This window comes from Chelonoidis abingdonii, chromosome 13 (assembly GCF_003597395.2).
Source record: "Chelonoidis abingdonii isolate Lonesome George chromosome 13, CheloAbing_2.0, whole genome shotgun sequence".
Lineage (NCBI taxonomy): Eukaryota > Metazoa > Chordata > Testudines > Testudinidae > Chelonoidis > Chelonoidis abingdonii.
The window spans coordinates 7,745,726-7,765,973 of NC_133781.1; the positions used below are offsets into that span (position 1 = coordinate 7,745,726).

General features: G+C 47.4%; 1 protein-coding gene across 4 annotated transcripts in view; it reads left to right on the forward strand.

The window, feature by feature from the left end:
* Positions 1-20,248, forward strand: part of DNAH9 (dynein axonemal heavy chain 9) — a 396,459-nt gene that overhangs the window by 108,536 nt on the left and 267,675 nt on the right. For all 4 annotated transcript variants that reach the window (XM_075071725.1, XM_032803600.2, XM_032803609.2 and 1 more), the window contains 7 exons: positions 515-653; positions 1,707-1,994; positions 2,670-2,880; positions 6,958-7,085; positions 10,900-11,008; positions 11,653-11,800; positions 14,987-15,161. In XM_075071725.1, the coding sequence (XP_074927826.1) occupies positions 515-653; positions 1,707-1,994; positions 2,670-2,880; positions 6,958-7,085; positions 10,900-11,008; positions 11,653-11,800; positions 14,987-15,161 (1,198 nt within the window). The remainder of the gene's footprint in view (positions 1-514; positions 654-1,706; positions 1,995-2,669; positions 2,881-6,957; positions 7,086-10,899; positions 11,009-11,652; positions 11,801-14,986; positions 15,162-20,248) is intronic.

Sequence of the window (20,248 nt, forward strand, 5' to 3'; positions counted from 1 at the left end):
GGGTGGCGCTTAGACTTCTGAGGTGGAGTCAGTGTTTCTCTCCCTTCCCCCACATCACACATGTTGCCTGTGTTGACATCAGTCTGTGTATCAGTTAGTGCCTGAGACAGGATGAGTGCACAGAGCTGCTGCTTGTTTTGAAGATTCATTCTGTAGCCAGGATAGGAAATTATGTTTTGTAACTGGTGTAGGAGACATTATTGAGGAATCCTCATCACAGGAGGTTTTTAAGAGCAGGTTGGAGAAACCTCTGTTGGGGATGGTTTAGGTGTACTTAATCCTGGGGCATGGCTAGATGACCTTTCAGTCCCTTCCAACCCTATATCTCTCTGATTCTACAATTGTAGCTTTGTGGACTTTTTCTTTTACATGCCTTCTCAGAATCAAAACCAACCCCAGCCTCAGCTGTCCCTCTCAGTCACAGTGCTGAAACGTTTGCCAACAAAGTTGCGTCTGTTCCTTAGATGAAGCGGAAATGTAACTCTGTAATAATTTTTCCCATCCTCGCTTTTAGGCCATGTGCAATGGTTGTGCCGGACTTTGAGCTGATCTGTGAAATCATGTTGGTGGCTGAGGGGTTCATTGAGGCCCGGCTGTTAGCGAGGAAATTCATTACCCTTTACCAATTATGCAAAGAGCTCCTGTCCAAACAGGTGAGTCTGTTTCATGAGCTATAAAGCGCAATTAAATATGTCAATTTCCTAATGACCAGTAACACTACCCTAAGCTCTGTGACCAACTTGACTGGCATGTGTAAGTGCAGATCCACAAGATTCCCTGCAGGCGAGCACTGTTAATTAAGGGAAGATGTGCATAGGGAAACTGTAATTGGCACATTGTGTAAACTGGGGGGAAATATGGATCTGTCTGCTACTCTGTGTTTGTACAGTGCTAGCACAATGGGTCCTGTTCTTGGTTGTCCCACAGCCAGCAGCTTCTCCTACCATAATAAACATGCTGAATCATAATCATAATGGGTGTCTCAGGTTTAGTAATGGAAGAAGGAGCCTTTTATCTTTTGGCAGGTGGTTCAAATCCAGCGCAGGTTTGTAGCGACAGGACTTCATGGCCATATGATGGCCTCCTTGGAATGTATATGAAATGAATTGGTCAGTCTCAGGAGAAGGGGGCGGAGGGATGGAAGACTGGAGGTCAGCTGGAGTGAGGATGGAGAGACTTTGAGAGGGGGATAAAGAGGGTGGGCCAGAAGCCAATCAGCAGAGAAGGATGCTCTAGCCAGCAGCCTGATGACATCATCGGTGTGGCAGGATACCTGCTGCTGTTACTGCTTCTGTGTTGGCTCCTGCTGGCTGAGTCTCTGCCCATGGGTTGGCTCCAGCCTAGTGTTTCTTCCTTCTCCGAGCCCACACGACTGGGGGAAGGATAAAGTTGCATGAGGCCTAGTGCTCCTGTAGCTGGGGTCCAAGGGAGCACTGGAGGGTTAGGATTGATCTCCTCTGCTCTTTCCAGTGCTGCTGTACCTACTGAATCCTATATTAGCTGAATCCCTCCTAAGGAAGATGGAGTGGAAGTCCTAGCAACCAGACTGATACTGCATTCTATAGCAAGGACTGTGCAGATGGAAGAAGATTCAGATGAATTTCTGCGGTTGGGTTGCGTGGCCATTTGGAACTGCCTGCTTCCTTGTTTTGTATTCTGGCAAGCCAGCTAAGCGTAAATGACTCCTTTCACTCTGCTCTGTTTAGGATCACTATGACTGGGGCTTGCGTGCAATTAAGTCAGTGCTGGTTGTTGCTGGTTCCCTTAAGAGAGGGGACCCTGATCGTCCCGAAGACCAGGTTCTTATGCGCTCTCTTCGTGACTTCAACATCCCTAAGATTGTGACAGACGACATGCCAGTGTTTATGGGACTGATCGGGGATCTTTTTCCTGCTTTGGATGTCCCCAGAAAGCGAGACCTGAGTTTTGAATCGTTTGTGAAACAGGCTGTGTTAGACCTCAAACTGCAGGCTGAAGACAACTTTGTGCTCAAAGTAAGTTTCTTTCATCCCAACTTCAAACCTTTACTTAACCTTCAGTATTCTCTTGACTTACAAGTAAGGCTGCGAGTCTGTCATGGAAGTCAGGGAAGTCACAGGTTCTGTGACTTTCCAGGACTTCTGCAGCGGCCGGTGTGGCCGACCCAAGGCCCATTATTTTTAGTGACAGTCACAGACAGGTCATGGGCAATAGAGAAAAATTCAGGGGAGCCTGCGACCTGCCTGTGACTTACTAATGATGACTGGGTGTGGGGGAAGGAATGACTGCTGGAGCCCCAAGGGTGCGGGGCACTGACAGCCCGAGCCCTGCTGCGGTAGGTGGGGGGACCGACAATCCAAGCCCCACCACCACTGGGTGGGGGAACAGCTCGGGCTTCAGCCCCGGCCAGAGCCTCAGGGTGGGGGCATACAGCCCCAGCTAGAGCTCCTGACAGCTGAAGCCAAAGAAGTCACGGAGGTCCAGTAAAGACGTGTAATCTGTGATTTCTGTGACCTCCATGACTAAATTGTATCCTTAACAATAATGCAGTGATTCTGTTCTGCTTTGCAAGAAGACAGTTATGAGAGCAACGGGCTTAATAGTCCCTTGTGGCTGCTCAATAAAGCAGGGCTTTCGGTTGTTAATTTGGTCTGAGATTTGGTGGGCTTTCTAGTTGACTTCTCTTGCAGGTGGTGCAGCTGGAGGAGCTGCTGGCTGTGCGGCACTCTGTCTTTGTGGTGGGTAATGCTGGCACCGGCAAATCTCAGGTACTGAAATCTCTGAATAAGACTTACCAGATAATGAAACGACGTCCTGTCTGGACAGACCTCAACCCCAAAGCAGTCACCAATGACGAACTTTTTGGCATCATCAACCCAGCTACAAGAGAATGGAAAGATGGTAGGTGTGTTTTTCACATAAACCACTGACCAGGAAGAGTATTTCTGTAAACTTTCTAAACAACAACAATAATAATATTAATAGTTCATTGCTCTTATGTGGTGGTTTTTCATAGATCACAAGCACAAACACACATCTAACATCTACAGTGTATTAATGCTTTATTGCTGATGGGGCACATGGGATTCTTTAGCCAGTCTGACTTTCAGATGAGAATTGCTCTGGAATAAATCTTGTTTTAACCTAGCTACCCTAAGAATTGGCTGTCCTGCCCATATAGAAGAGACTCAAAGTTCCTAACCTGGACAGGCTGCTGCTAATGATTGGCTGAACTAGAAAGCGCTAAGTACACCTCTACCCCAACATAACGCGGTTGGGGGAGCCAAAAATCCCTACTGTGTTATATCTGAAAGGCCGTTATATCGGGGTAATGGTGGCAGGGCTGCAGCGGTGATTTAAAGAGCCCAGGGCTCCAGCCGTGGGGAGCCCCAGGCCCTTTAAATCACTGGTGGAGCCCCTGGCCCTTTAAAGCACTGCCCGAGCCCCACTGCCTCAGCCCAGGGGTAGCAGCAGCAGGGCTCCGGTGGTGATTTACAGAGCCCCAGGCTCTGGCCACTGCAGCTGGAGCCCCGGGCCCTTTAAAGCACTGCCCGAGCCCCCCTGCCGCAGCCCCGGGGTAGCAGCAACAGGGCTCTGGCGGTGATTTAAAGAGCCCTGGGTTCCTCACAGCTGCTGGAGCCCCGGACCCTTTAAAGCGCCGCCAGAGCCCCGCTTCTACCGCACTATACGCGAACCCGTGTTTTATCAGATCGTGTTATAGTGGAATAAAGGTGTACTTTCAAACCAGGAATGATGTAACTATGGTGAGAATGAGCTGGGCACCATGCTGCACTCCATCTCACCTTCTCCATGCACACATTTCACCGTGTTCTCACCATTAATAGCACAGCCACAACAGCACTGGTTTCCCCGGCCTCAGAAATTACTTTTGCTTGCCGCATGCTCTCTTTACTGACTAACGGTAAGAGAGACGCATCTTCGCAGAGTCTGGGGAAAACAGGCACAAGTTAAAAGTTTGCTAAAAGGCTGCATGAAGCTTAAATTAAGACAGTTCTTTTTTGTAATGTACATTGGTGCTAGTTTTTAATGGTGGTTGCAGTTTGGGAGGTGCAGAGTGTGAGGCCCTGGGGACTAGAACCCATGTCTGTAGAGCCTGTGATGGCTAAGAGTCCCTTAGTGCCACTGGGAGGCCATGTAGAGGCACAGCCAGGCAGCACTGTGGAAGTAAGTGCTGCAGGAAGTACTGCCCAAGCGACTTAGAGTGATGGTACCTTGCGGTCCACTGATTGGCTAAGTACCCTATTTAACTCCAGGGGTTGGCCTAGGAAGTTGTCTGGGCAACCACACAGACTTTGGCCTGCTGCAGCGCCAGACTTTGCTTGATCTCCGGTCTCCAACTCCAGCCTAACTCTGACCCTGACTCCTACCTCTCAGTACTAATGTAGTACCGCCTCTGATCTCTGGTTTCCAACCCTGGCCTGACTTTGACTTCTGATTACGGAACCGGGCCCTTGCAATCCCTCCAACCCCTGCCCATGACTACCAGTCTTGGTGGGCAGACCTCAGCCCAGTTGCGACCATTAGGCCAGACTGCCTATGCCCTGATCCCTTAAACAGAGGAAGGCAAAAGAAGAGGCCGCCAATAAATCATACCCAGCTGTCCTCCTTCTAAGAGAGAAACTGCCCATTCATCCCTAGAACATATTCTGCCTTTGACCTCCTACAGTGCCAATTTCATCTGATTGTAACTACAGACCTTAAATCACAAGTGACAGAAACGAAGTGCAGGTCACAGAGGAGGCTGTGGAGTCTGACCTGAGTGATGGCCAGGGCTAACTTTGGTCAAACAGTGCCTGGAGCGAGCCCAAGCCAGACAGAGCCACAAATCACATTCCAGTTCAAGAGGCCTCTGCTTTTAGGGACTTTGTAAAGAGACTAGCTGATGTTTCCTGAACCAGTGCTTTTGTGAGAGCTCGTCCTCATTCTACCCAGGCTTAGGGACTCTCCACTGCAATGTTTTTTTCATCAGCTGCCCCTGACAACTGTGTTTCTTGGAGCCGTAACATCAGTGAGGAGAGTCAGAGAGCTCCCATGGCTCACTCTCCTTACACAGCCTAACAAAAGCCTGCATTCTCATGATAAATTGACCCCCACCCAGTCACTGATTTTCTTCTGAATCAGACTGTTTGCCTGTTTTCTTTCCTAAATTACATTCATTGCTAGGGGAGGGCAGGTTTCACACATTGCCTACTAAAATGTCCCTTAATAGGACTCTAAAAGGACTCTTAGGCCTGGGCTACACTAGTGGGGAAGTTCGAACTAAGATACACAACTTCAGCTATGTTATTCACACAGCTGAAGTCGAAGTATCTTAGTTTGACTTACCTGGACATCCTCACGGTGGCGAATCGACTGCCATGGCTCCCCCGTTGACTCCGCTTACTCCTTCTGCCAAGGTGGAGTACGGACATTGATTAGCGGATCGATTTATCGCATCCAGATGAGATGCAATAAATCAATCCCCGATACATCGAACACTACCTGCCGATCCGGCGGGTAGTACAAACTTACGCTTAGTACAACCAAAATTGTCTGTTGATTTCACTCTCTCCCAAGTTTCTGGAATATAGAGACAAGGTTAGTGGAGGGGTGGTTTCTTCTCAATCGCTGTCATAATGGATTGAGATCTGCACTGTGAGATGCTATGCGTCTCCATCCCCAGTGGTATCAGAACAAACAACTCAGTCTGAGGCAGTTTCTGGAGCATGCATCCATAATGTCCCTGTGGTGGAATTTGTGCATAGTAGGAGTTCAGCTCGTACCTTTATGAAGCGTTATTCTCTTAACCTGACCTCAAAATCTGATGCCTTTTTCCAGGGAGCCACTCAGCACCCATTGTGTAAGTTGCCTTACCTCAAACCCATCTCTGTGTTGGAGCAGAGTGCCAGAGCAGATGGACATTCTCAACTCCCATCTTCATGTTTTTGGAGTCCATGTTAGATTGGGAGGAAGTGGAATAAACTGAGTGTGCATGGTAGCCACACCTCCTTTAGACATTACGGCTTTCCTCTGCAACTCTCCATGGCTTGGGACGTAATCAAGAGTCAAAGCTTTCCAGTGGTTTCTGGCTTTGGTGCAATGTGTAGGTGTATTCCAAGAGCAGAGGGACCTGCTCCAAGAACTCCAGTTCCAGCTGAGACCCTTTTCTTCCTCCTCTTTGGTTTTTGCCTACCTCCAGTTCCTCTACTCTGGATTGTGCAAGAAAATACTCACCTTGGGCAAAAGCCACAGTTTTGAGGATTTGTCAAAAGAGAGACATTTTTTCTGCTTGACTGATACTTTTCATGCAGCCCAAAGTCTCTCTTGGTGTTTTAATATGAAAGTATTTGTGCACTGACAAATGATAGTTTTGAGGCATTTTGTTCTGTTCTACAGCATTGCTGCTATATTCTCAGCATTCTTGTTCTTTTTATCATTAATTATTTGCTTCCCCTGAGACATTTTATTTCCTCAGTCTCCTTGATTTCACTAGCATGTGGTTCTGTCATTCATTCATTCATTCTGTTCCTGTTCTCACCCCCCGTCTCTCTAGTTCAAAGCCATGACCCAATGCTTAATGCACCTTGAGTTCCCTGGCAGTACTTCCATGCGGGGGAAGCAGTCATAAGAAATCCCAAGTTATATTCAAACAGTTTTCCAAACCTTTATATTGTTAAATATACTTCCTCCTTTCCCTGTTATTGGAGAGTGTCCACTCATCACTGTTTTCTTGCCCTCAACGCTCCTCACTAGTAATGAGTTACATGCCAGCCTGCCATCTTTTTCATTGATATTAATTGATAACATTCATTTTTCCCCCAAAACAAGTTAGCCTGATATCCTGTTACATGATTTTTATGACTTGAATCATAAAATGCACTGAGATTTTATTTTGGCATTTAAGAAAGATGTTGCAGAAAACTAGTTGGGCAAGTTGCAGATTCCGTGATCATAAAGGAATGTGTGTTATCTTTCTAGGACTGTTTTCATCAATCATGCGAGAGCTGGCCAATGTCACACATGATGGTCCCAAGTGGATGGTGCTGGATGGTGATATTGATCCAATGTGGATTGAGTCTCTTAATACAGTTATGGATGATAATAAGGTAATAGATATTCTTTGATCAACCCATAGGAGAAATACATATGTTGAGAACATAGCTCATAGTATAAAAGAGTTGTTACTGTGTTTCTTCAAATAAAAACAAAAATCATCATGCAAATAAAATGTTACATCTGGAAAACAGCACAAGCATTAATTTTCAGGAACATGTTATTGAATTGGAGTGGTGCGGGTAATGTTGTTCTGCTGCAGTCAGTACATTGAAATCTCATAGACTCATAGACTTTAAGGCCAGAAGAGCACAGTCAACTTGTGGAACTCCTTACCTGAGGAGGTTGTGAAGGCTAGGACTATAACAGCGTTTAAAAGGGAACTGGATAAATTCATGGTGGTTAAGTCCATAAATGGCTATTAGCCAGGATGGGTAAGGAATGATGTCCCTAGCCTCTGTTTGTCAGAGGATGGAGATGGATGGCAGGAGAGAGATCACTTGATCATTACCTGTTAGGTTCACTCCCTCTGGGGCACCTAGCATTGGCCACTGTCGTTAGACCGATACTGGGCTAGATGGACCTTTGGTCTGACCTGGTACAGCCGTTCTTATGTTCTTAGACCCTTTTACTGTTGGTTTTAATTTCCTTTTCAAAGTCCAACTCTACTTGGCTTTTAGCAGTTCTCACTTTGTACCTACACTTTCTAATCTCCAAGAGGTAACTTTCCTTGCTGATCCATCCTACCTTCCATTCTTTGTAGGCATTCTGCTTTCTCTTAATCACTTGCTTGAGATGCTTAATCCAGCATCGTCTGCAACTCTTTCCTAGGCATTTTCCCCCCTTGCTTAGGATGCAGGTTTGAGATAGTTTTTGCAACTTTTACTTAAAGTAATTCCAAGCCTGTTCCACATTCAGATCCTTGAGTTCTTCAGTCCACTTCCCTAACTACTTCCCTTAATTTTATAAAATTTGCACTTTTGACATCAAGGACTTTAGTTGCAGATCTATTTTTGTTTATTCTCTCATTTCATTTAAACTGAATTAGCTCATGATCACTCGAACCAAGGTTGTCCTCTACAACCAGCTCTTCTATGAGGTCCTCACTACTTACCAATACTAAATTTAAAATGGCATTGCCTCTTCTTGGTTTGGTGACTGTTTGGTGAAGAAATCTTTCAGCTATTACATCCAGGAATATCTGGTCCTGACCATTATTAGTAGCACTTGTCCTCCAATCTGTATCTGGGAAATTGAAGTCTCCCATAATCACACAGTTTCCAGTAGGTCTCTATCCATATTCAAATTAGATTCAAGGGATTTGTAGCGTACCTCAAGCACTGTTCCAGTGGAGCCTCTGTTACCTTTCTTCCCCAAAGTGATTTTTACCTAAACAGATTCCATTTCACACACTACATCACCTCTAGTTTTTTTTACAGTCTATCTCACAATTAATATACAATGCTACTCCACCACCTTTACCTTTATTTCTGTCTTTCCTGAACAGCACATACTTTTCAATCCCTGTGTTCCAGGGATGACTACTATTCCACCACGTTTCTGTTGTTGTGACACCCTGGCACTCCAATATTCACCATTGTCATGTAATTAGGATATGTTTTGTACAAAGAATGTCTTGTGAAGTATCATTCTAAAAGTCTCGATCTGCTAGACATTAATATCTTGTTGGATTGTATGTGCTATCGTCATATGTGAAGTTATGAAGTTTGGCTATGTATGTATTACTGAAACATGTTGTGAGGTTGAAAACACCCACAAGCAGCCTTTCCAATACAACAGTAAAAAGGCCAAACAATGTTAATGACTTTTATTGAGGAAATGCACACAAGAATTATCCCAGGAACTATGTACAATAGAAACCTCTCAGAGAGAGCAGTACACAATGGGAACTGTTTGACCCAGGTCAGAGCATAAGAGCTTTACAGCAAATGGGAAGAAGATATAAAAGGGGGAAAATGACATCATGGGGGGGCCCCGCTGTGATGGGTTCCCTATGGACTGCCACCTGGAACATGGGTACCACTAAGCCCTCTGACCCACCAGCCTGTGATCCCACTCACTGTGCTGTGGTGAGAAGTTGCGAAACCCTCCAAGCTTGCATTTTCACCAGCATTCACACAGGTAGGGGCACACCCAGATGCAGTCACATGCAGGCTGTCTAGCCACCAGCCTCCCAGCCTAGGACCCCCGAGCAGTACTGTCCTGGCCTGGTCAAATCTGGCCAGTATATAGGTTTAACACCCGGTCTGCTTCTCCCTCAGTGTGAAGAGGACCATGCACACTTGTGGTAACCAAGCTTGAGATTTTCCTCAGACACCAGTGTTCCCTCTAATTTTTTACATCCATATGAGGAATTCATTTTGTTATGTGCACCAATATGGAGGCGATGTGTGGCGAGGGTGGAGTCAAGAGGTTTGGAGTGTGGGAGGGGGCTCAGGGCTGGCGCTGAGGTTGAAGTTCCGGGGCACGAGGGCTCTGGTTAGGGGTAAAGGCTCTGGAGTGGAGCTGGGGATGAGGGGTTCAGGGGGGTTGGCTGGGGCAGACGGTTGGGGTGCAGGCTCTGGGGTGGGACTGGTGATGAGAGGCTTAGGGTGCAGGCTGCCCCAGGGCTACGGCAGGGAGAGTGGACTCCCTCCAGTCCTCTCTTGGCACAGCAGCTCTGCGCTGGATGAGAGGTGCCTCTCCCCGGCTGTGACAACTCTGGCAGGACTGGACTGGGCTGGGTCAGGCTGTGGGAGGGGTGTGTGTCCTGGGATGCAGCAGTTCTGGTGGGGCTGGGCTGGGCCAGGTCGGGGGAGGGGCTCCTCTCCTTGGCAACTCTGGCGGGGCTGAGACGGGCCTGGACCAGGTTGGGCCAGGCTGTGGGAGGGGCTCCTCTTCCTGGAAGCTCCTGTGGGCGTGGGCCTGGGCTGGGCTGGACTGGTGGTGGGGCTCCTCTCCCCAGCAGCTCCAGTAGGGCGGGACGGGGCTGGGCTGGGCTGGGGAGGAGTGCCTCTCCCTGCCTGTGTGGCCCTTGATAGCTAACTCCGTGGCCACGCAGCTTACAGGGAATTTATTCAGACACCTTAGTCAAACGCACACTGGTTTGGATTAAAGCATAAAATAATTTTATTAACTACAAAAGGATAGATTTTAAGTAATAGAAAACAGATCAAAGCAGGTTATATAGTAAATAAACTAAACTGCTAACTGAGGTTAACATACTCCTCACCCTGAGTGATAAACAGGCTGGCAGATTCTTAAGGCCTTGTTTTTGCAGCTTTGGTTTCCCAGGTTTTTATACATAAGCTAGAAATCCCTTTAGCCTGGGACCATCACTTCCCCTCTGTTCAGTCTTTATTCCTTGGGTGTTTCCAGGTATGTTGTTGTAGGGAGAGTGTGAGGTCCCCCTAGGATGTCATTTTCCTGCTCTTGGAGAGTAGAAGGCTTGAAGGATCTAACCACAAAACAACATATCCTAGAATGTATGTGAGCAGGTTTGTGTATCTTGGGGAGTCTTGGAGACTTCCTGAAATCCTCTTCGCTAAACTGGAGGTGAGATATTTGGAGGAAAAAATCAAATAGATGCTGAGCAGCAAGATAGCAAAGCGTGTAATCCATGATATCTGAGGATACACTAGAAGGGTTTGCACAATAAGTGAGCAAAATGGAAGGACATGGCTTCCTTTACATATGCATCGCATTGAGGAGCTGGATGAAATCCTAATCAAGCAGTGCAGATGTCCTGTCTGCAAGACCATGCCTGAGTCATACGGCGATAACATGGGAATGAACTATTCTCACCAGCAGGATTGAGGAATGCCGCTGCCATGAGGCTTATATTCTGAATGTGTCTGTCATTTGCAGGTGCTGACACTAGCAAGCAATGAAAGAATTTCCCTTAACCCAACCATGAGGCTGCTGTTTGAGATCAGTCACCTACGCACAGCAACTCCAGCCACTGTATCCAGAGCAGGTAGGTCAAGGGGGAATAAGAGGGCATATCCTTTCCACTCGCACAAAGTGAAGTTTAGGATTGAGATTTTCAGAGGGCTCAGGAGATTTTGGCACCTGACTTCTGTTTGCATTCAGTGCCCAGCTTCCTTAGGCCTTTTGAAAGTGACAGCCTTAATTCACAGTGCCACTGGCTGACAAGGCACGTGACCGAGAAGTGGGCAGCAGAACCTAGAAACCCAGCACTCACCGGTGAACGGCTGATGACAAAGGTGGTGATGAGGGTAGCGCATAGAGGGCTCAGTTGAGATCAGGGCACTGTGCAAACAGAGTGAGAGACAGTCCCTGTTCAGGAGAGTTTACAGCTGAAATAGCCAAGGCAGAGACAACGTGGGAGAATGGAAGGATTGTTCTCCCCTGTCTATGGACGGGAGCTGAGGCTCAAGAGAAAAGGGCCTGATTTCAATAGGTGTTAGGCACCTAAATACCTTTACAAATCTGGACTAAATTACAATTGTGTAAGAGCAACAGGCTGTGCAGTGTGGTATACTGCTGCACGTATTAAACTATGATCTTAGTAAGGGAAGGTGAACAGTTCTTATGGAGAAAGGTACCAGTCTCTGTCATGTCCTTTCTGTGTCTGTCTCTCTTGCACTGTGTCTCTAGGCATTCTGTACATCAACCCAGCAGACTTGGGCTGGAATCCCCCTGTTAGCAGCTGGATTGACCGACGAGAAATCCAGTCAGAACGAGCTAATCTGACCATCTTGTTTGACAAGTACCTGCCGCTTTGCCTGGACACTCTTAGAACTAGGTACAGTATAATGGGACATAACGTTTATGTGAGCGACACCCACCATGTTGTGGCTCTGTTGGGTGACACAGCTGCATGGGCCACTGCCAGGCAAATTGCTGCCCTGCCTCTGAAGGCCCTGTTGACAGAGCAGTATTGGCTTTCCTTCAGTGTACTGTTTGTGGGGAAGGAGGAGCAGATGCTGGCTCCCAAATTCACACCCTTGCTTGGCTGCAGCCCAGGTTTCACTTAATCGTAATTTGACATTTTACTGTTAATTTGTGTCTGTAGTAAGTGTGGGCTCACTTACTACAGACACAAGGCAAAGTGCATAGTGCAAGGCATGCTGGGATGTTGTATGATGGAGGAGCCAATTATCTGTCAGTTGGAGAGGGAACAGGAAAGAACGTAGAAAAGGTTAAGTCAGTTGGGTCAGAGCGCTTCACTCAACAAGGTGGGGCATGGGTCACTTGCTGGTGGATTCTCTGCAGCTTGAGGTCTTCAAACCACAATTTGAAGACTTCAATAACTCGGACATAGGTTAGGGGTTTGTTATAGAAGTCGAATGGCAGGGTTTGTGGCCTCTTTGTGCAGGAGGTCAGACTAGAATGAACATATTGGTCCCTTCTGACCTATGAGTCTATGAGTCTAGTTCCTCGGGGTAAAGGTTTTGGCCTTTAAGAAGTAAAGTTGAGGGACACGTCACCCCTCTCCTCCCAGGTGCTGTGCCCATGCCCTCTTGGACTATATAGTTCAGCTGTAACCAGCCTCCAGCTGTCACCGGGGAACCTCCCTGATAAAGAGGTTGAGATCTCTCCCTCGCCAGTTCTCTGTACGTGGTGTTGAGCATTGGCCTGCTAAACCCAGGGTTGCGAATTCAGTCTTGAAGGGGCTGTAATGGCATAATTTCCCAATCTGAACCTTAGATTCAAAAGATGGGGTACCAGCATGAATTCCCCTAAGCTTAATTACCAGCTTAGATCTTGTAGCGCTGCCACCAATCAGGGCTTGGAGTGCCTGATACACTCTGGTCCCCCCAAAACCTTCCCTGGGCCCCCAAGACCCAGACCCCTGGAACTTAATACAAGGAAAGTAAACGCTTTCCTCATCGTGCCTCTCTAGGCTTTCCCTCCCTGGGTTACCCTGGAAGATCACTGTGATTCAAACTCCTTGATCTTCAAAACTGGAGGAATGTCCCTTCCCCCCCTCCCCTTCTCCCCCTCCCAGAGGCAATACAGATTAAGCTCGTGAATCTAAAACAAGAGGATTTTATCTCCCCCCCCCCGCTCTCTCTCCCTTCTCCCCACCAATTCCCTGGTGAGTACAGACTCGGTTTCTTTGAGCCTTAACAAGGGGAAAAAATCAATCAGGTTTTTTAAAGAGAAAAACTTTTAATAAAAAAAGAAGAGTAAAGATAATTACTGTAAATTTAAGATGGATATTACAGGGTCTTTCAGCTTATAGACTCTAGAGAGAAGCCTCCCTCAGCAGAAATACAATTTAAAATACTTCCAGCCAAACACATATTAAAACTCTACCAGCCAGATACACATTTGCAAATAAAGAAAAACAATCAAAAAGACTTAAACCGCCTTTCTACTTGCACTTACTACTGGAATAGAAAATTAGAGCTTGTAGTATGTCCAGTCACTCCCAGATCCCAGAGAGAACAACAGAGAAAGAAAAGAACACACAAACAAAGACTTCCCTCCACTGAGATTTGAAAGTATCTTGTCTCCTGATAGGTCCTTGGTCAAGTGTTCCTGGTCTCACTGTTTGTTAACCCCTTACAGGTAGAGGAAACATTAACCCTTAACTCTCTGTTTATGACAGGGGCCATTTAGGGATCTGGGGCAAAAATCTGTCTGGGGATTGGCCCTGCTTTGAGCAGGGGGTTGGACTAGATGACCTCCTGAGGTCCCTTCCAACCCCGATATTCTACGATTCTTTTCATGACAGCTGCAGAAGAAATTGTGTCTGTGTCCCTTCCCAGTCTCGCACAGTTCACTGCTGAGCACCATTAAATCAATAGTGGTAGTTTTTCCTTTGCTATAAATAAGGGTTTCAGTGACTCATTAAACTGCCTCATTGGCCAGGTTAGATTGTTATCCTTTTGATGTCCAGCTGGCTTATAGGCTCTGGCATCAGTAATCAATGATGAGGCCTGTGGGCCCCATTTTATTAACCGTTATGCCTGCACAGAGCTTCCATGAGGCTGAGCTTACACAACTGCCATGGAGAAGGATGATCTGGACAGTCAAGAGGCTCAGGATGTCAGCTGTGCAGCTCTGAAGAATGGCTCTGAGGGCACTTCCTCTGTCCACTTAATGAGCAGCATCAGGACACAGTTTCTTGCATCTTCCACCCCAGTCCTTATACATGAACAAGAGTCCTGGCAGAAAGACATGCATGTTGAGGCAGAGACCAGGCCTGGGAAATGTCAGCCCAAAAGGCAGATATGCAGAAAGGCCTGAGGTAGTGAAAATGGGGATTTGTAATGAAAGGAGTTTTGCAATAAGATTGCTGCCTGTGTGACCAGTCTGATTATAGCCATCAGCAGCACAACACGTAGGATGGTTCTCACTCTGTTTCCTGAGGTTTGTGACAGAGCATGAAATCGCAGAGATTAGCTGCCGACAGTTGTAAACCAGGTATTTTTGTAGATTACTTAATTCAGAAATCGTAGGACCAACCTTTCAAATAACTATAATTATTTTATGGAAGACTTCAGTGTTATCCCGCTGCCCACAATATTAGTTCAGCTACATTTACAGAATTCCTAAGTTGGTTTAAAACTGCGAGATGAAAGGATTTATTCTATTTGACCGCTCCTAACTCATCGTTTTCACAGGAAATCATTGCCCTTAGCGAGTCTCTCATTTTACTACTTTCAAGAGGATCAAAGTTTTTAAATGTCTGAAACTTCTTATGACTGTTATTACTTGTGCATGTGCCTGCGCTTCTTGGCCTAGGGATGAAAGCTGGTGTATTATATATATATATTCTGGTTTTTCTTCATTTCGTATAAATCTTTCGCCTTTTACTAAAGATTTCTCGCTGTATCCCTGCATAAGGAAGATACACACTGCAGAAAAGTAAAATGTTAATGTTCTGAAAGAGGATTTATATGCACATTTCTCTGTATTGCTAACTACCATCATGCTGAATCCAATTATGCTTCATATGCTTTCAATTTCCCTCCCTTAGATTTAGGAAGATTATTCCAGTTCCCGAACAGAGTATGGTTCAGATGTTGTGTTACCTTCTTGAGTGTCTCCTAACTACGGAGAACACTCCTCCAGACTGCCCCAAGGAACTCTACGAGCTTTACTTTGTGTTTGCTGCTGTCTGGGCCTTTGGTGGAGCAATGTTCCAGGATCAGGTAAGATGAGAGCTATAAGTGTAGGGCTCATTAATGTAGTATCCCATTTAGACAGTATCCTCTTTTATTATTCTGATTACTATTATACTTACTCAGTGTGATTCGCTAGTATAGTGTTGCGTTCTTGGGGCTAGAATACAGTTGTCAATGGGATAGAAACCTCTGGAGCAGTGAGCGGTGCTGTTTCTTTACCTTGTTTACAGAGAAAACATGGTAGTTTGTGAAAGGCATCATTACCCAAGAGACAGTATTAAGAGCGGAAGGGTCAAGGATTAAAGCAACAAAGATGAGAGAGACATTAACTTATGTACAAACATTTCATTCTACAGCAGTAGGTTGACTGATAGAAGCAGTAACACCCTACAGAATGTGGTAGTAATGAATACATCATTGGAGCTCGGTAAGATAGCAAAGGTTGCCAGCTCACTGTGTGTTTATAGGTAGGAGTGCCATTGCAATGACATAGATCAGACAGTGTTTTGTTACCACTGGACTTAGGCTATCAGCTTTCTAAGGTTTCTAAGAAGAATAACAAAGAAATAGTAGCAATGAGCTGAACCGAGGATTGACGCACTTGTTTTAATTTGATCCATTTGAAATGGCAGAGGTGAACAGTTGCTCTTTTTTCACAAGCATGCAGCACGCTGGGTGCATGTCAGGAGCTGAGGTCTTCTGAAAATCTGGTCACAAATGTCAAAATTGGATTTTCTGAGTGCCAAGCACTTTTGAAAATACAGTTGTTCTTAAAGTGCTTAAATCGGGGTGGGCAAATTTTTTGCCCTGAGGACCACATCTGGGAATAGAAATTGTATGGAGAACTGCGAATGCTCCCAAAATTGGGGTTCAGGCTTCAGAGTTGGGCCAGAAATGAGGAGTTCACGGTGCAGGAGGGGGCTCCACGCTGAATGAGAGTGAGGTGCCGGGTGCGGTGAGGGCTTTGACTGGGAGTATAGGCTCTGGGGTGGGGCTGAGGATGAAGGGTTTGGGGTGCAGGAGGGTGCTCTGGGATGGGATCGAGGTGTTTGGAGGGTGGGAGGAGGATCAAGGCTGGGCCAGGGGGTTGGGGCATGAGGAGAGGCTCAGGGGTGCAGGCTCCGGGCAGCACTTTTCTCAGGCGGCTTCTGGAAACAGCAACATGTCCCTTCTCTGCCTGTTATGTGGAGGTGCAACCAGGCGGCTCTGCACGCTGCCCCATCCACAGGCATCGCCCCTGCAACTCTCATTGGAGTGCTAGAAGGGTCTTTGGAGCGCATAGGAGCCAGAGTAGGGCCATGCTGCTGCTTCTGAGAGCCACGCGGAGCAGCTCCCAGTCCTGCTCTCCAGCTGGAGCGTGGGAGCAGGGCCATGCCATGGCTTCCGGGATCTGTGTGGAGCAGCCCCTGACTCTGCTCCCTGGCTGGAGCAGCGCAAGACCCCGCTCCCCAATGGAAGCTCGAGGGCCAGCTTAAAATGGCTGGTGGGCTGGATGTGGCCCATGGGCTGTAGTTTGCCCACCCCGTCTTAAATGATGGCTGAACTCTTGAAAAGTTGGTGCTGGATGCAACTACTGCTGTGCAGAAATGTAGCTGCGCAGGCCCTGCTCCACTGGGAAATAAAGACGGCTGGGAATGGAGCTTGGGTGCTGTGTCTGACCATCCTATCAGCTGTTGGGTGCTCTCTGGAGTGAGCTGGTGGGACTCAATCAGGCTTTGATGGACAGGTGTCCATATCAGACTGCTGTTCCTGTGGGCACAACAGAAACCCCCAATTGGACCATGTGGATAAATCACATCTCATCCCTAGAGGCAGTCCCTTCAGTTCACAGCTCATCACAACCACAGAGGCCATGTGGGGGACGCTTGCCCTGCTGCTGCCTGTGCTGTGCTGTTCTGTGGTTTAACAGAGGATGTCAGCCTCCTAGGCCAGAAGTTTATGTGAAATGAGGTGGATGTGGTCTCTTCTGCAAGTGACTCCCTTCCTTTAGGCAGGAACCTTTTCTCCATTGAGCTGAAACACTGTCCCCAACTATTGGGAAACCCATATTGTTACCTGAACACAGGTACTGGTGCCAGGACTTCGAGAGACCTTCTCCCCTGATCTTCCCTGTCCTCCAAGTAGCTGGAACTGCAGGGGCTTGAATGCTACATCACGCTTCCTTCCTCATTTAGCTGCCTTTCATGCAGCTCACCCAGTCCCTGCCTCCCTCCATCTGACACTGTTTGTGGAGGAGAGGGGAGTAGGTATTTCACTCCAGCACAGGCCCAGAGCATGTTGGCCTTGCTTGCCCATGCTTCTCCCACACGTCTTGGGGCAAGATGGTTGTTTCCTGGTTTCCCAGTAGCTGCTATTATTTTACGACATGCAGCTAGTAATAGTAATAAAAAGACACTTGGCCAAGTGTCAGAGCCTTGCAGAGGTACTGCTAGCCCTGGGGACAGCCTCTGCTCTACTGGGTGCTTTGTTTTTTCAGGCTAGCTGCCTGGACTTAGTTACTGTAATCATACTGCTTGTGAACATATAGTCCAGGTCATTTTTAGTAAAACCAGATGCCAAGCAGGAGAAATCTGAAGTCCCAGCAGAGAGATCTGAGAGCATATAACACCCTATGGAGGAAACTTCCCTGGCCAGCACCAGCAGGGAAATTATCAACGCAATGGCCAGCAACTCCAACTTGGGGCCTAAGATCAAGCCCCTAAATCTATACCTGGTCATCTAATTAAGTGGCCTAATTTCCAAAGGTGATAGCAGCTGCAGCTCCCACTGAAGTAACTGAAATCAGTTCCCTGCATAAGTAGATCTCATCCACTGCTCCTCAGTTCTGGCCAGCTCCATCACCCTCTGCAGGCCTCTGTTGCACAGAGGGCAGGGGCTTCCGAGTGTAGGAAGGGCAAAGTAGGGAAGCCTCTCTCCTCTCTCTTATGGGCATCTGAGGAGGTCTGAAGATGAGGAGCTTTGCTACTGCCAAGCTTAGGAAGTTCATAGCAGAGGAGCTCCTGTGCATGACAGCTGGAGCTCTTAGTTCAGCTCCTGAGCTCCACATTGCCATTTTCAGTGCATGGCTAATCAGCCATGTTCAAATGGGCAGCGAGGCCTCTGCCAAGCACCTGAAAGAATATATAACAAGCACCCCCTGCAAAATGTACCAGTCATGCAGCTGTTAGCTTTTGGTACTGCCACCCATCACCAGAGTATCTGGGCGCCTTCCATTTACAAGTGATAGCAATAGCAAAGTCCTTAGGGCCTTCATGGAGCCCCTGGCACTTCTCACTTCTTGGGGGTAAAAACTCTGCTTAGGGTAGGGTGATTTTTTTGAGGAGGGCGTTGTTTGGGTAGAAGGGCAGTCAGTGTTGGGGTTGATTGGGTTAGGGGGTCAGTGGTTGGGCTTGGAGGTAGAAGTGGGGCCAGTGGGGTTTACTGGGTGGAAGGGGGGGGTCAGTGTTGTCATTTGGGGAGTGGAAGGAGAGGTTCGGTACTGGGCTTTGGAGGTCAAAGGGGGTGACTCTGTGTGTGTATTGTTTTATGGTAGAAAAGACTTTTCAAAGAGTAAGGTTTTGCAGCATTTCCTAAAGCTGATCAGACCCTGGATTGGCCTGATCTCCGGGAGTTACCGAATCCCTTCAACCCTCAGTTCTTTGTCTCCTGCTCTCCTGGGATTTGTTCTGTGATCTGTGTTGCCGCAGAGCAGTGCAGCTGTCACAGGGATTCTTAGATCAAAATGTGTCCTCTGGGGTAGCTGGGGCTTGATCCAGTCATCCATTAAATCAAGCCCTGTTTTTCTCGGAACACTCGCAGGTTTTCTTCCCTGTGCCAAGTTTCCACTTTCCACCCCAGCTATGTTAGCTGTAGGGCTGTTCCAGGAAGGTCCCAGGAGGGCTCTGATGAAGGGGGAAGTCTATGGTTCTGTCATACTCCTCATGCACAGGAGGAGACAAAACATTTTTCTTACCAGAAATATTCACCTTTGGGAAGAGACTGGTTGTGGGTTATTTCAGAGAAAAAGGCAAACCGTTTGCAATGTTATGAGTGACTGACAGCTGGGGTTTAGGGTGCCCTGATAACAGTAGCAATGTCTGCCACACCCAGGGTAATTAGTGCACCTCTCAATCCCACGCTTGGATCTAGTTCATGTTAGCCTCAGTAGTGACCCATGGCTGTTCTCTCCAGTGGCTAACCAATGGCGTTGGTGAGATCAGCTGGTGCTCTCCATTACCTTTCTATTGAACAGTGTCCACTTCCAGCTGGACACTGTTTGGCTCTTTTGCTGACAATCTCAGCAGAGAAGTCGTGCATCTCACCCAGAGAAGTGGTCCCCTGGGGCAGGGAGAGGACAGCTGTGCTGTGTCTCCATGTGATGCCTGGTCTAGGGATCAATGGAAAGTGTTAGAGCTGCTCCTGTGCCTTGGTTCATCTGCACAAAATTTGCTTCTGACTAGATGAACCTACAGACAATGAAATATTCTGCTGACATTTGTTCCATAGCCGGATCCCTTCGACTCAGAATTCTTCATCCCCAGCCAAGGTGCTTAGGTGAAGGCTCCTTTCCTGTGTCCCTTGTTGCCCAAAGGCCCAGTCCCAGCACATCAGGGTCTAAAGAAACATCACACCAAACTTCCTAAGTGGTTAGTAGTGCTTGTGCTCCTTGGAATTGTATGATCTCCAAGACTCCTCACATTTAGTTCCCACGGCTACAGCTTGTTCAATGAGTACCTCCACTAGTGAAGCAAGAATGCATCTTAGCTCCCCTCAGCACTACTCAGGATATGCGTAGGCTGCCACTGGGAGCTGTGACTGCAGCACATGTAGACATATCCGAGCTAGCTTTGAGCTAGTAAAGCTGTGAAGCTTGGGCAGTTGCATGGGCTAGTCCTGCCCAGGGCCTACCCAGGTGCCCAAGCAACGGCTGCCCACATTGCCACAGTTTCACCACTATTATAACTCAAGCTAGCCTTGACCTAGCTTGTTCACAGCCAGCTGTAATGTCTGCATGTGCTGCAATCACACCTCCCAGTGGTGGTGTGGACACACTTGCAGTGTGTGGTGAACATGTGGTGGGGAGGGTGTGCTTTAACAGATTGCACCAAGTGCAGTAGAAGCCCTCTGCAGCCACA